The sequence below is a fragment of the Myotis lucifugus genome, unplaced genomic scaffold (assembly GCF_000147115.1).
Source record: "Myotis lucifugus unplaced genomic scaffold, Myoluc2.0 scaffold_10, whole genome shotgun sequence".
NCBI classification, from domain to species: domain Eukaryota; kingdom Metazoa; phylum Chordata; class Mammalia; order Chiroptera; family Vespertilionidae; genus Myotis; species Myotis lucifugus.
This window is the reverse complement of record NW_005871058.1, coordinates 8,992,543-9,007,802: the sequence shown is the minus strand read 5'-3', so window position 1 is coordinate 9,007,802 and position 15,260 is coordinate 8,992,543. Positions and strand designations below refer to the sequence as shown.

The following is a 15,260-nucleotide window of genomic DNA, read 5'->3' as shown; positions in this document are numbered from 1 at the left end:
GAAGGGAGAGGGATAGCGAGTTAGAAACATCGATGAGAAACATTGATTCAGCTGTCTCTTGCACGCCCCCTACTGGGGATGTGCCGGCAACCCAGGTACATGCCCTTGACCGGAATCGAACCTGGGACCTTTGAGTCCGCAGGCCGACACTCTATCCACTGAGCCAAACTGGTTAGGGCAGAGAGACTCACTTATGAATCCCATTGCTAACTTACTATATTTCTCCGCAACTCTTTTTTTTTTAAATATATTTTATTGATTTTTTTACAGAGAGGAAGGGAGAGAGAGAGTTAGAAACATCAATGAGAGAGAAACATTGATCAGTTGCCTCCTGCACACCCCCAACTGGGGATGTGTCCGCAACCAAGGTACATGCCCTTGACCAGAATCGAACCCGGGATGCTTCAGTCCACAGGCTGATGCTCTATCCACTGAGCCAAACCGGTTAGGGCTCTCCGCAACTTTGTGTCACTCCTTTCCCTGTTCATTGAAATTAGCTGCTTCCAAATCCCTATTGAGTATTTTCGGATTTTCAGTTATCACTGTTAAAATCTATGTTTATGAAAGACTCACAGAAATAGGAAATGATTATAGATGTCCATTACAAATTCCTTGATCCAAATCAGCTCCAGGTCATTTTATAATAGAACTCACTTCATTCATTAACATCCTATGCTTTGTGAGCCTTTAAGATCATGAAGCCAAAATGCTAATTCAAATGATGGATTTTTAAGTATTAGTTTGAAATCCTTTGAGGCTTGGCTTACTACTATCATTCTGTTTCTATTACTATCATTTCAGACCAGTGGCCTTTTAACGGTTCCCAGTTTTGCGCTCCTACTTCAGTCTTTTCTGCTCTCATTCCTTCTTTTTCTATGTATCATTAGAAATGGGGGGGGGGGGGGGTACGAGACACAGTTTAAAGCCCTTGAGATATAATCCTTCATTCATATTGTAACATGGCTTACGTGGGTTGATTTCAAGATGGGCAAGGTGAGTTGTGCTTTGATTTACTTACTGCAGCTGAAGGGAAGAGTAGTCCAACCAAAAAGTTGGAGGTCCAGTTGGAGCAGCCAGCCACTGCCATTGCAGCTGGGCGGGGTCCCTGGCTGAAGAGTTCGGCCACAATAAACCAGGGAATGGGGCCTGGGCCAATTTCAAAGAAGGCCACAAACACCAAGATAGCCCCAATGCAAACAAAGCTCATCCAGCTATAATTATCCTGTGTGAGGAAGGAACGGAGGAAAGTTAATGTTAAAGACAGCATGACCAGGCAGGATCTAGCTTCTCAGACTTGAGCACTGACTGACACTGAAAAGCCCCTTTATGTCCTGGGGTATAATGGACCTACCGGACTTAGAGTAAAAATTTGAGGTTTTTGAAACCCAGCTATACGATCACACATATATCATTTTTACTGAGATAATTTCATCAACTGTAAATGGAAATAGCCTCAAAATTACTTTAAGAATTAAATTGCATAATGTATTTTATAAGCTACATGTTATATAGATGTAAGGATTATAGCAATTTAATTACCTATCGGTGGTGATCTACTTTTCTTAAAACTCTGGGCATGCTGCTTCTCCCAAATTTGACTTTATCAGTCTCCAGTCTCAACTGTTCACTGCCTTCCCAGAGAGTCAACATGACCTCTCCTTTCCCCCTCCCCTCCCTTTTCTTCACTCAAAGAGCACTCACCTTTAATAACAGGGAAATAGTCATGAGGATGGAACAACAAGCCATTCCTCCAAGGCCAATCATATGTAGAGTCCTCCTTCCTGCCCTTTCCACTAGAAACAGCTAAAAGAAGAATATAACATGACATTTCTGATTTCCTTTTCATGAAAACACTATGTAAGCTACCTGAATCTGCCTTAATAATAGCAGATACTTGTTATAGTCACACTTCCTCTTTTCCAGTTCCAAATTTAATATATCCTATATAACCCTTTCTATAGAAAGGTTATAGGTTATAACCTCCATCTCTCCCATCCATTCTAGATTTGTTTGAAAAAAGTGAAGACTACTTACACCCTTCATTCAATATTTCTCCCCACCCAGTACCCCACCAAAGAGGAATTAAACAACAACAGAAGATTTAAATAATGGTAGGGAGCCCAGCCGGTGTGGCTCAATGGTTGAGCATCGACCCATGCACCAGATGGTCACCGGTTTGATTCCCTATCAGGGCACATGCCCGGGTTGCGGGCTCTATCCCCTGTGAAGGACGTGTAGGAGGCAGCTGATCAATGTTTCTCTCTCGCTGATGTTTCTATCTCTCTCTCTCTCCCTTCTCTCTCTCTCTCTGAAATCAATAAAAACATATTTAAAAATAATAATAATGGTAGGGAGGTGGAAGTACTCACAACCCATCTTTGAACATTCGTAGCAAGAATTCCTCTCCCCGCTAACTCCTGTCTCCCAAAAATTATCAAACCATTCAACTTACAGACACTACAGTGAAGATGGTATTAACCACACCGGCACCAATGGTGGCATAGATTGGCTCCTTAACACCAGCATCTTTGAATATTCCTGTTGAGTAATAGAACACCTACAAGGAAACAAAAGAAGGTGCAACTTTGAAACAGCAATTGTGCATGGCAGCTGAAAAATAGGACCAACGTACTATTTTGAGTATCAAGTGTGTTTTGCAAAATGCAACAAAATGGTTTTATCATATCAATCAAAGACTGATGAGAAACTGTCAGGGCATGAATCAGTATTTAAAGAGGTGGGACAAAAGTGTTCTTTATATCCAAATATTTTACCTGAAAATGGATAGAAGGTATAATATCTTCTCTTTTCACAACCAAGACTCAAAAGCAGGAAGTTGGTATTTACATAGAATATAAGGGATACCTGCCAATTACTAGCTTCCCATTTTGCACCCTATCTCAACTATCATAGTCTCTATTCTAGTTGTAAAAAATAGATACAATGATAAGGCCACCTCAGTCTAAGTTGCTACTGTGCTTCCACATTTCTTGATTTTCTAATGGTTCCCCAGGGCTTTACATGGATTTTAGGATGTCAAATCCTAAAGAAAAGCCAAGGCATATAAATTCTCAGATATCTACTTTGGTTGTATGGCCTACATTGTCACTGATGATATCATATAAGGTAGATCAGAGTTAGAGAGGGCTGGAAATAAAAAATGAGTGGTCAAAAAAATCTGTGTTGTATTATATAGTGAAAAAAGCCTAGAAGAAGACAAAAATTAACCATCTGTTCTAAGACAAAGTGTAAAAATTTTTCATTTTTATTTACTTTCTCATTTTTCCACATGGAAAACATGTACTATAAATTTAAGAAATAAAACCAAATCAAAACTTGAATAAACAACATTTTCTGAGTAGCTGCTACATGCCAAACATTGTGAGGGGCTATGTAAGTAGGTGAGCTATTTACCTCTGGTCAGGTGTTTTAAGTGAAATATTGAAGGATATCTTGGACACAAAAATTGATACTCACAGCATTGATTCCAGAAAGTTGCTGAGAGAGCTGGAGCATGATGGAAATCATGATGGGCTGTTGGTAGTTCGGTGATCTGAAGAGCTCCAGCACAGTGGCTTGTTTTTCTTGTGACATCCGAACACTCTCATCTTTCATCTCCTGGATGTCCTGAGTCACGTCTTGGGTGCCCCACAACCGCTGGAGGACTGGGGAAGAGAAGAAGAGGAAAGGATAAAGGTAAGGTGCTATCCCAAATCCATGACAGCTAGGGAGAAGCCACCCAAGATGAGCCCCAGACATGGCTAATCAATCAGCATCCATGTCTTAATTTACCTCCTCACCTCATTCTTTAGGGGTTGAAAGTTCCTAACTTAATAGTAATTAGGAAACTCTTCACTTGGGTTCTGAGATAACAAAAAATAGATCCAATATCCTCACCCTAAAACAAATCACAACCCTACGATCCTTACAGTAAACATGTGAAGGATACTCACTCTTTCTAGCACTGTCTTCTTCCTTTCTGTTAATCAGCAAGAATCTAGGACTTTCTGGGCAAAATGGAAGGGCTATGATTTGTAGGAAAGATGGAAGGATGGTGAAGCCCAACAGCACGGGCCAAAGATCTTCAGTTCCCAAGATGATATTCAGACCAAAGACCTAGAAACCAGACAAAGGCAATACTATAAATCCCATATTTAATAGGCCACAAATTAAATGAAATAAAGAAAAATTTCAGGAAATTATCCATTCTTTTACTATCCTGTTGCTTTTTCAGTTGTCTGTGAGCTATATCATCTGAAACTTACATATAATTGAATATGTGCCATTTTTGAATACTTTACCTATGTTAACTCTTTTTAAATTAAATTTTCTTTTTAAAAAATATATTTTTATTGATTTAAGAGAGGAAGGGAAAGGGAGAGAGAGATAGAAACATCAACGATGAGAAGGAATCACCAATAGTCTGCCTCCTGCATGCCCCCCTACAGGGCGATCAAGCCCCCAACCTGGGCATGAACCCTGACCAGGAATCAAACCCATGATCTTCTGGTTCATAGGTCGATGCTCAACCATTGAGCCACTCTGGCCAGGCTATTAACTCTTTTTAAAAATTTCTTGTTTTTTTACTTCATTTTTAGAGAGCGAGAAAAAGGGAGAGGGAGAGAGAAACATTGATGTAAGAGCTGCCTCCTGTACACCCCCTATTGGGGTTGGAGTCCACAACTCGTGCATATGCCCTGGCAAGGAACCAAACCAGCAACCTTTCGGTGCACAGGACAATGCCCAACCGAGTCACACCAGCCAGGGCTATGTTAACTCTTAATGAGTCTTAGAAACTAACACTCGTTAAGTTCTCACGTACCTGGGCTACCAGAATCCCGATAACGATGCCCAGCTGGTTCAGAGTGCCAAAGGCTCCCCTCAGGGCAGTAGGAGATATCTCTCCAATGTACATGGGCACAAAACCTGTGCAGAGTCCGCAGAAGAGGCCAATGATCAACCGGCCCAGGATCAACATTGCAACTGACTCCGCTATTTTGCAGAATCCCATAAGGCAGCCACCAGTGATAGCCAATAGATTGACAATAAGCATTGAATTGCGCCTGAAAATTTAAACAAAAACAAGTTAGCAAAACAATCCCAACTTTCCCTTTCTTTCCTTATTATTCAATTCCCCAAGCTCAAACATCTTAAAAAAATTTTTTTTCAATTTATTGATATTTAGGGAGAGAGAGATGGAGAAGGGAAGGGAGAATGAGTGAGATCAATTTGTTTCTCCACTTATTTATGCATTCATTGGCTCAATTTTATATGTGCCCTGACTGGGGATTGAACGCCCAATTTTGGCATTATCAGGACGACAGTCTAACCAACTGAATTACCTGGACAAAGCATACATCTTCTCTTTTTATTTAACTTTTCTATTTTCTATCATTAGAACATTTCTAGTTGGGATAACAGGATCAGTGGTCATTATACCTCTATATGCATAAAATTCACCTAGAGAACGTGTTTTAAGATTCTCCTAAGTTGTACCTGTAGCCTAGCATTTTAGCAGGCACTTTATTTTTTTAATTGAATTTATTGGGGTGATATTGGTTGACAAAATCATATGTTTCAGGTGTATAATTCTATAATACATCACCTGTATATTGTATTGTGTGTTCATCACCCCAAATCTCTTTCCATCTTCATTTATGCCCCCTATACCTTCTTCTACCTCCCCCTACCCCTCTTTCCCTCTGGTAATCACCATGCTATTGTCTGTGTCTGAGTTTTTTGTTTGTTTTGCTTAATCCCTTTTTCACCCAGCCTTGCAACCCCCATCACTTCTGACAGCTGTCAGTCTGCTCTCTGTATCTATGAGTTTGTCTCAGTTTATTTTATTCATTAGATTCCACATATACATGAAATCATGGTACTTGTCCTCTGACTGGCTTATTTCACTTAGCATGATGCTCTCCAGGTCCACCCATGCTGTTGCAAAGGGTAAGATTTTAGCAAGCACATTAGGCCAGTAGTTCTGAAAGTGGTCCATACATAGATTTTGCTAGAAATTAAAATTATCCCTCTCCATATTTATCAAATAATTAGGTTTGACTCTAGGGTGGGGGTCCAATAATCTGTGTTCTAAAAAGTCCTCAAGGTGATTTGGTGCAGGCTCAAGTTTGAGAACTACTGCCCTAGGCAAGTCTGCCCTAGCAGGTCTATGAACATACCCAAGAGGTATTTTTGGACTAATGCTTCTGACTGCATTTAGTTATAATGCAGTTGCTTAGGTATATCACCAACATGCTGATGATGATAGATTATTTCAGACCAAGTTTTTCCACATCACAAAAAAACGTAATGCAAACAGCAGCTTCAGCTCTCCTTTGGGTGGACTGTGGTGATGTCATTAACAGTTAGTATTGGTAACCAGTATCAAATAATAAATTACTACATTTATGTACTAAAAATGTGGCAGATGGAGCCACTGAAACAGCTGATAGAAGACTGAAATAAAAGATTAACACTGAAAAGTTACTAAAGCTGTTGGGAAGAACCAGCACCATGAACTTCAACAATGAGTCTCAACTCAGGTGGCCACTGAAATTACTTTGGGAGCTTTGAAAAATACTGATGCACAGGTCCTGGCCTGGCACTTTTAAAAGCTTCCAAGGAGATACAGTAGAACACCCTCTCAAGAGAAAAATCTCATTGTTCATTCTCAATTTTACCTTTTTCTACATTCCTTTTCCTGTTCCCCCCTCCTTTATTGGTTCTCTTGCTAATAAAATAACAGGAAGAAGCCATGTTAGTTCTGGAAAACCCACGTTAAAATTTTAATGCTTTTAGTAGACAAAAATTTAATCCCTTCAAAAACAAAAATAAAATATTATCAAATAAAATAGGTTGCTTTCATTTATTAAAAACCTGAATTTGGCCAGGCCAGTGTGGCTCAGTAGTTGAGCGTCAACCTATGAGCCAGGTCACAGTTGATTCCTGGTCAGGGTACATGCCCAGGTTTTGGGCTCGATCCCTAGTAGGGGCGCAGTAGGCAGCCGATGATTTTCTCTCATCATTGATGTTTCTATTTCTCTCTCCCTCTCCCTTCCTCTCTCTGAAATCAATAAAAACACATTAAAAAACAAACTTGAATTCCATTTATGTTTCCAGAATATCTAATAGCAAACTAAATGGTTCTTTCACTAGTCATTACTGAAAGTATTCTACCCTCTAAGATATTTATTTTATTAAGCCAGTATAGGGTGAGAAGATACAATTTTCTTTTTTTTTTTTTTCAGGAAAAAAAAAACATTTCACATTAGTTATTTGGCCATGATTTAGTTATTTGCCAAAGATTAAGGATTAAAAAATATTTCCTCCCTATCCTGTTGTGTAAAATAATGAAGATATTTGCATAAAACCCCCAAAATTTTAAAGAAAAGCAAACAACTGACCTTTTAAATAAAGTATGTTTCTGAGACACTTCAATGAACTTTATTAGAAAACAGAATTTGTGTAAACTGGACTGCAAAGCCAATCATTCCCAAGGCCCACCTCTTGATGGCTGGGTGGAAGCTATGCAGGGCAGTCGAGCCCCAAGCAAGAGTAGTCAGTGTCAATTAGACTAGGTTTCCCTTGGTCAGAATTTGAGGTGCTCTCATTCAAATGTGTAATTACCATCACATCCTAATTCTCAATACCTGTCCTCAGTGCAACCAGAATAGCCCCCCTCCCTTGTCCAGTTTCTGGTCAATACCTGCCAAAGCGGTTGACAAAGAGTCCAACGGAAAAGGATCCAATCATACCACCAACGGAGAAGATAGCCACAGACAAGGACCAGAGGGACGTTAGCAACACGTCACTGGGAACGTTTTCTAAATGCTCTTCCAAAGTGTAATTGATAAAGTCTTTTATGATCTGCAAATTAAAATAATTGGTGGGAGGGCAGATTGTTACAGTTGGATGAGAAAAGAGACAAGTATTGGGGGTCTTTCCTTCCCTAAAATACAATATTACAATTACTGCTTTATAGGTAGAGAACCAAGGGAATAACTAAATGGGGATGGAAGAGAGGTAACAGATTGGAGTTAATGTTTCTCTGAAAAGAATTTTTATTTGTTCTGAAAATCCCAGTAGATAGTAGTACTGATATTCAGTGAATATTCCAGCCCTCTCCCAAGTGCCTTCTTTTTTCTTTGTAATTAACTCCTAAGGGATAATAAAGGAAGTATATCATCATAGGGTGAGAGGAAGAATGGGTACAGTGCGGGATATAGGGAATAACTGAGTTTTGTTTTAATGGTTCAAGTAGACTTCCTTACCAATAGTATGTATTCATTACAATTCTAACTCTAGTTGCCTGGTACTCACCACCTCAGGGGCATTGATGACTCCAGTGTTGTAGCCAAACTGGAAAGAGCCTATTGTAGCAATGGTGATGGCAAAGATCAGAGGTGCGGTGACCTGGGGGTGGGTAGGGGAGGAAGAAACAGTACTTAAAACTCTTGATAATTGCCTCTTATTAATGAAGGAGATGTATTACGACAGCTTGTCCTAGGAGTGGTATAAAAAGAACAAGCCTGGCTGGCATGGGCCTATGAACCAGGGGTCACAGGTTCGATTCCCAATCAGGGCACATGCCGGAGCTGTGGGCTCCATTCTCAGTGTGGGGCATGCAGGAGGCAACTGATCCAATGATTCTCTCTCATCATTGATGTTTCCACCTCTTTCTTTCCCTCTCCCTTCCTCTCTGAAATCAATAAAAATGTATATTTTTTAAAAAGAACAAAAACTTAATGAGATCTAGGTAATGAATAGGAACACAAAAAAACAGGTTATCACTGAAGACCTTATCTAGAAATATATGGACAAGCATTGTAAACTTAAGAAAGGCGGCAAGAAAATTTAGAAAGTAAACAGTTAAGAGGAACTGAGTTAGCCAGTTTGGAATTCAAAATATTGCCCCAGGTAACAGCAAACAGCAGTACCCGGATGGAAAGAGCTTAGCAGCGGTTCTCAACCTGTGGGTCGCGACCCCTTTGGGGAAAGAATGACCCTTTCACAGGGGTCGCCTAAGAACACCGGAAAACACAGATATAATTACATATTGTTTACAGAGGCAAAATTACAGTTATGAAGTAGCAACGAAAATAATTTTATGGTTGGGGGTCACCACAACATGAGGAACTGTATTAAAGAGTCGCGGCATTAGGAAGGTTGAGAACCACTGACTTAGGAGGACAGGGGTAAAGACATTTAGAATTCCTAAGAACAGATTATTTTGGAAACAGCTAGATCCAGTGCAGTCTCTCCTGTACCCTGGATTCCACAGAAGCCCCAGAGTGGTGGCGGTGCATATATCTTTATCACTGAGCTGCTTTTTATCTCTCTTTGGATCATGTAATCTATGGTGCCTACTATACCCATTGTATCCTGGCCCCATTTGTAATTCTGCCAGTTTACTGTACTGCTATCCCCCACCCAGCAGGGGGAGAGCACAAGCTCACTCCCAACCCCACATACAGGAGACATTTCTTGGGGGAAGGGGACAGAAATCAACTCAGCCATCTCTCAGCTTCCCAGGAATAACTCAAGGGGTTGTCATCTTAAATTTCCACCTCAAAGTAGCTCAATATCTATGCTTGAGTCCATCTTCAACATCCCCCAAACATTTCTTAAAAACTCCTCTCTCCAGTCTGACAAGAGTGGCAGGCTGAGAATGTCAATTGCCCAAAATGACCTTGCCAACCAGGCAACTAGGTATAAGGACTCCGGAGGCCCCCTGCCACTGCATAGCTCTTTCTGATTAATTCTTTTCCCCTTAGTTAAAACCTCTTTTCCCCCTCATCATACTATCATTGAGTCCCTTTTTCTTCTTCCTTCACATGTTTCATCTCTTATCTTCCTTTATTTTCAAATTTGTTTACCTTATTGAAAATGCCTTTCTCCCTAAATATACTGCATACATAATACACAATAATATACAACTGTATCATGTGCTCACAGTCAGAACCACACTAGGGAGAACAATGACAATTCTCTCTCCTTAGTACCCAGAAAATCCCATAGGTCATAGAACAGATGGCTGGACACCAGGCCCCCAAACAAATCTCAGGTCTTTTCAAGGCTCAATGCTTCCAGAGAAATCCTCATCCTGCACCTGGCCCCACAGTGTAATCAACACAACTGAGCAGCCGCTGATCCCCTGTACACTCCATCAGCTCATCCTCAGTAGAGTGTAATTATGTTAAATAAACCTGAGAAACAAACACAACTCCTCCAGGTGCCTTTCCCTGAGACAGGAAGGTGATGGAGCTGGAATAAATCCTTTATAGGATCTGAGAATCAAGGAGAACTGGTGAAACTGTAGCACTGCAGGCGGAAGGAAAGGGCCTGAAGATGGCTAGATGACAGAATAAAATAGAACACCGCAATCACCATTATGGTTTGCCTTTCAGAGTGTACCCCAAACATGCAAAAATAACTGGTAATTGTATCATCCTTACCTTATGTGTCCCCATGGCCCTAATTTAATTCTTTTCGAATCTTCAAGAAAGATCTGGAGGGAGATTCCAGAGACACCTTTTTCAGCCAACAAAACCTTAAAAATGTCCTTCTCTGGCAGCAAGTCTCTCTGCAGGTCCTCAGGATTGCTCTACATCTCAGCCTCACACTCACTCTTACGGTTAAAAGTGCACACCAGTCACCAATTTATAATCCTGGAAAGGGTGGAGCCAGGAAGGGAGGCGAGCCCCCAGCCCTTCCCCTGCTCCTCCCCCAAATAATCTCGTGATCTCGTAACATCAAATTCAGACCTCACCCTAGGCAGCACCTCCCTCTGCCCACTTTTAAAACCACATCCTTTTCCATACCCACTACGTCTTCTTGAGTCGTCCTTCCCTTTTCTAAAGCAGCTACAGCCTCTTAGTTTCACAGACAAAATGCTACCACAAAAGCCTGCAGGGAAGGGCAAATTCACTTTATTTTTGCTCTCACAACTGCTCAGAATTGAATCAATCTGTCAGGAGACAAAATGCCTTTTTTCCCTATATGTGTGTATATGTAAGGCCAAGTGGAGTGGGTGTTATCTGAGAGTTAAGGTTGTTTGAAGGAGTGTAAGCAGAATTCACAATCCTATGAATTTATCAGCTGCTTTTTGATTGTTGACTGGGTCTACAATCTTGAAGGGGAGGAAAGGACAGTCTGGGAGAAGAAAACAGAGGGAAGAACTGAGCCAATTTATGTCTCTAGTTGTCCTCTAATTGGCATAATAGCCCCAGGTAGGACGGAAACCTGAATATCCAGAAGCTAGAGCAACTCCCCTAAGCTGCAGGAAGGAGAAAACTAAATGCCTATAGGATAAGATCTAAACTCTTTTTTTTGTTTGTTTTGTTGTTTTTATATTTGGGGGGATCCAAACTCTTTAATATTGCATCCACCAAACACCCACTTTTAATTCTACCCTTTCTGCAGGCTTTGCCTCTAGTCTCAGGTTTATAGCATGTAGTGATAGGACAATTATCAAATTCAGCTAAACAGGTATTTGCTGATACTCTCCAAGGAACTGGGGATTCATGAGTATATAGGACAAAAGAGTCCTGGCCCTTAAGGAATTTATAATGTTTCTCTTCTTCTTCCATGTAAAAAAAGGGGAAAGAGCTCGGAGGGGACAAGACCAATTGATTTTTACACAACTGGAGATAATTATCAATATCCTATTAATTATGCACTGAATTTTTTGAAAGAAACATGTGAGCTAAATATCTCATTACGTATTAAGTTTTACAAGAAAAATGAGCAGATCAGTAGAAAAAAACAGATAAATATATGAAGAGAGGAAGGTGAAGGATAACAGAGAAAGAGGCTCCAGTGTGAGAGTAAACAAAGCAAAACAAACTAGTTGTGGTTAAAGAGTTGGGTAAGTGCCAGATAATATCAGGGATTTGAGGGGGTTGGGGAGAGAAATACCATTGGTCAAATTCCTAAGGCCCATTACTTTGTAGCCCAGCAACCCCTTGAGTAGTGGGGGCAGGGGGTGGGAGGGGGAGAGAGGGAGTAGGTTGAGGGAAGCATAGTTTTCTAGGTAAATCAAAGGAAATGTATATTCCTTTGGGGGTTTGGATTGAGGGCCTAGAATTCAAACTGAAACTACTGGACGTGAAACAAACTGCATTATGTTATCTCCTTTCCTTGAACCAGGATATTTTCTAAAGCGGAGAGAACTGAGGACCAGTGAAAGTCCATGTCTAAGGAAATGTTCCCTGAGGGTACACCTCCCCTCCCCCATCTCATCCTGTTTTCCAGGAAACATGGAGCCTAGAGGCCCCTTTAGTTACCACAGCAACAGAATTAGCAGGTGAAGGACAATGGATATCCCCTTTGGCAGTGCTAATAGAAATATAATTTGAGCCACTTACGTAATATTAAATTTTCTAGTAGCCACATTACAATTTTTAAAAGAAACAAGAGAAATTTATTTTAATAATTATTCCATTTGACCCAATATATTCAAAATAATATCATTTCAGCATGTAATCAATGCAAAATTAAGTTAATTCATTTTTTTCTGCCAAGTCTTCAAAAGTCAGTGTATATTTTACATTTACAAAACATCTTCATTTTAGATTCTAAGTTTTCTATAGTTCAAGTAATCTGTTTTTCTATCAAAACAATAAAGTTGTGTTTAATGGCAAAAAAATTTTTAATTGCTTCAATTTAAAATTAGTGATTCACTCCCTTCGTCCCACTGGCCACGTGAAAGTACTCAACAGCTACCCGAGGCTCATGGCTGGACCTTGCAGCTAACAGTAAGACCACCACACCACACTGCCCTCTTTCCCGTAGTCTTTCCTCCATTTTCTTTTTTTATCTTTGGCTTTATTATATGTCTTACAATGTCATTCTTTTTTTAAAATATATTTTTATTGATTTCAGAGAGGAAGGGAGAGAGAGATAGAAACATCAATGATGAGAGAGAATCATTGATCAGCTGCTTCCTGCATGCCCCCTACTGGGGATAGAGCCTGAACCGAGTTACATGCCCTTGACCGGAATCAAACCCCAGACCCTTTAGTCCACAGGCTAAGGCTCTATCCACTGAGCCAAACCAGCTAGGGCTCACATCGTCATTCTTGACTCTAAGTCACTTGGTCTTTTCTTTCTCCTTCTCCCTAGACTTAGAATAATTATTCTTTAATGTTTTCCAAGAGCAAATGGCACCAGTGAAATTAAAAGTAGGTCTGTCCTAACCCTTTTATTTACTCAATGTAATTCAGAACACAGTGTTTGCCCCAGTAATTATTTTTCTCCAATATTTATTGAAAGAATAAGTGAAATAATTGTTAAGGCCCAGGATTATAACTGTCCCAAAATAACCTGTGTATAACTGCAATGACATATGTAGAATATTTTCTTCTTGGTAAAAAGGAGGGAAGGTGAAAGGAAGAGAGATATGAAAACTTTCTCTGGTGAAACTCAGTCTGAGGAAATCACCTTTAAAAAAAATTCTACCTAGACAATTTTAGTAGGGAGAAAGACTACTTCTAGCAGTATCTATTTGAAAGGTTACAACTGGAATTCAACTGAAATCTAAAAAATCTAAAAGTGTGCTAAATATATTGAGACAAAGGTTTCTTAAACAAGTGGGATCTACTATTCAGAGGCTCAGAAACCAGTTCAGTACAGACATGCTGGGGTCCAATCCCAGCAGGTCCAGGGGTCCCCAAAGGTGTGGACAGAGTCAGCGAAGAAGGAATGACACGGAGGCAGCGTTCAGGTGATCATCATAGCCAGGTTCCTCAGCCAAGTTCTGTAGCCAGGTTCTCTTGCCATGTTCTCTCGCTAGGTTCTCTAGCCAGGTTCTCCAGGTTCTCCAGCCAGGTTTGGTCGCCAGGTTCTGTCTTTTATTGTCTTGTTACATCTGTATTTATACCAGTTGATTTTAATCCTGTCAATTTCTATTCCAAAGGTTAGGGCGTTTCTTATCTCCATTCCAGGGAGTAAAGATTATGTAGCTTAAGGGTGATTGTTCGTAGTTAAAGTGATTAACTATCTGCCTGGCATTTAGTTAAGGGATTTTATTCCCTCCCTAACTTCAGGGAAAAATCCCTACCTGGGGAAACAACCTTTCTCGGAGAGGTGACCTTGGTTAAAACACATAGCGCCAAGAAGGGGAGCAAACATATTAAGAACAGTATGCCATATACCCCAGGTCCCTTGAGACATATGCTGTGCAGATGTTTCTTCCCTGCAGCAACTGTGTCAAGCAGCAAGGATGGACCTGCTTCTGGCACAGACAGGTACAAGTTAGGTAATCTCCATCCTGGGCAACAGATAATAGTTGCTCAATACAATTATTTGATGATGCCATTGGTTGGTTGATTGGAGTCTTTGATGTACTTTGGGAGTAGGTCCCACTAGATTCCAAGCCCCACTCAGGAGTCAGCTCTGGTGATGCTCTAGACCAGTGATGACGAACCTATGACACTCATTTTTTTGGTTGATTTTTCTTTGTTAAATGGCATTTAAATATATAAAATCAATATCAAAAATATAAGTCTTTGTTTTACTATGGTTGCAAATATCAAAAAATTTCTATATGTGACACGGCACCAGAGTTAAGTTAGGGTTTTTCAAAATGCTGACACGCTGAGCTCAAAAGGTTCGCCATCACTGCTCTAGACTCTAGAGGAGGTATGTTAGAGTAGGTCAGGAAGGTAAATGTCCTAAAACACGTAGCCTGTGTCATTTGATTCCTGGGACATGTTCTTCCACTTTTACTGAAAACAGAAGAGGAGGAAATGTGGTGAATAAATGATAAAATGGGGTAAGTTGGGGAGGAACATTATGAAATTCCTACCTCATAGTTAATGTAGGGCTTCTCAGAATAAAGACAATGAACGGACTAACAGTCTGAAATCCTTTTGATCCAAAGATAAATATCTGCAGATGTAAATCTTAATCCTAGTGTCACGTTACTCTGTGGGAGGGTGTCTGCTAGTGTGATAAAGGCAGGGAAAACTGCCTCTATCACACAACAATGTAAATGGCATTTCAGGGCACACAAAAAGCTAGTAACGTCCTAAAGTCTGCCAAGGTTAATTCCACTCATTGCTTGTATTTGTAATATTTTTCATAAGGAACGACTTTTGTTTCAGCATACTCTTTTTAATCTTTTATTAGTTTAGTTATAGGCAGAGTTCATATTGAATTTGAAAACACTTTAGAAAAGACACCTTCAGGGTGAAAGAAAAGAGAGAAATGTTGATTTTCCTGTCTACCTGGCTTTCAACTATTCATCACTCCAATTTACC

The 15,260-nt window shown here is 40.2% G+C and overlaps 1 protein-coding gene across 1 annotated transcript; it reads right to left on the bottom strand.

Annotated features, from left to right (window-relative positions):
• Nucleotides 1-964: 964 nt before the first annotated feature.
• On the bottom strand, nt 965-10,648 carry SLC2A3 (solute carrier family 2 member 3). The gene is made up of 9 exons (XM_023750011.1): nt 10,455-10,648; nt 8,320-8,412; nt 7,706-7,866; nt 4,823-5,063; nt 3,954-4,116; nt 3,478-3,665; nt 2,453-2,557; nt 1,702-1,803; nt 965-1,222 (listed from the first exon to the last, which is right to left on the bottom strand). The coding sequence occupies exons 1-9, from the start codon at nt 10,467-10,469 to the stop codon at nt 980-982; spliced, it is 1,311 nt and encodes a 436-aa protein (XP_023605779.1). The 5' UTR covers nt 10,470-10,648; the 3' UTR covers nt 965-979.
• Between the last annotated feature and the right edge of the window lie 4,612 nt (nt 10,649-15,260).

Coding starts and splice junctions, on each gene's coding strand:
- SLC2A3 (XM_023750011.1), bottom strand. Junction 7,867..8,319: donor TCATCAATGCCCCTGAGGTG/GTGAGTACCAGG, acceptor TTTAATTTGCAG/ATCATAAAAGACTTTATCAA. Junction 3,666..3,953: donor AGAAGACAGTGCTAGAAAGA/GTGAGTATCCTT, acceptor TCTCTTCCCCAG/TCCTCCAGCGGTTGTGGGGC.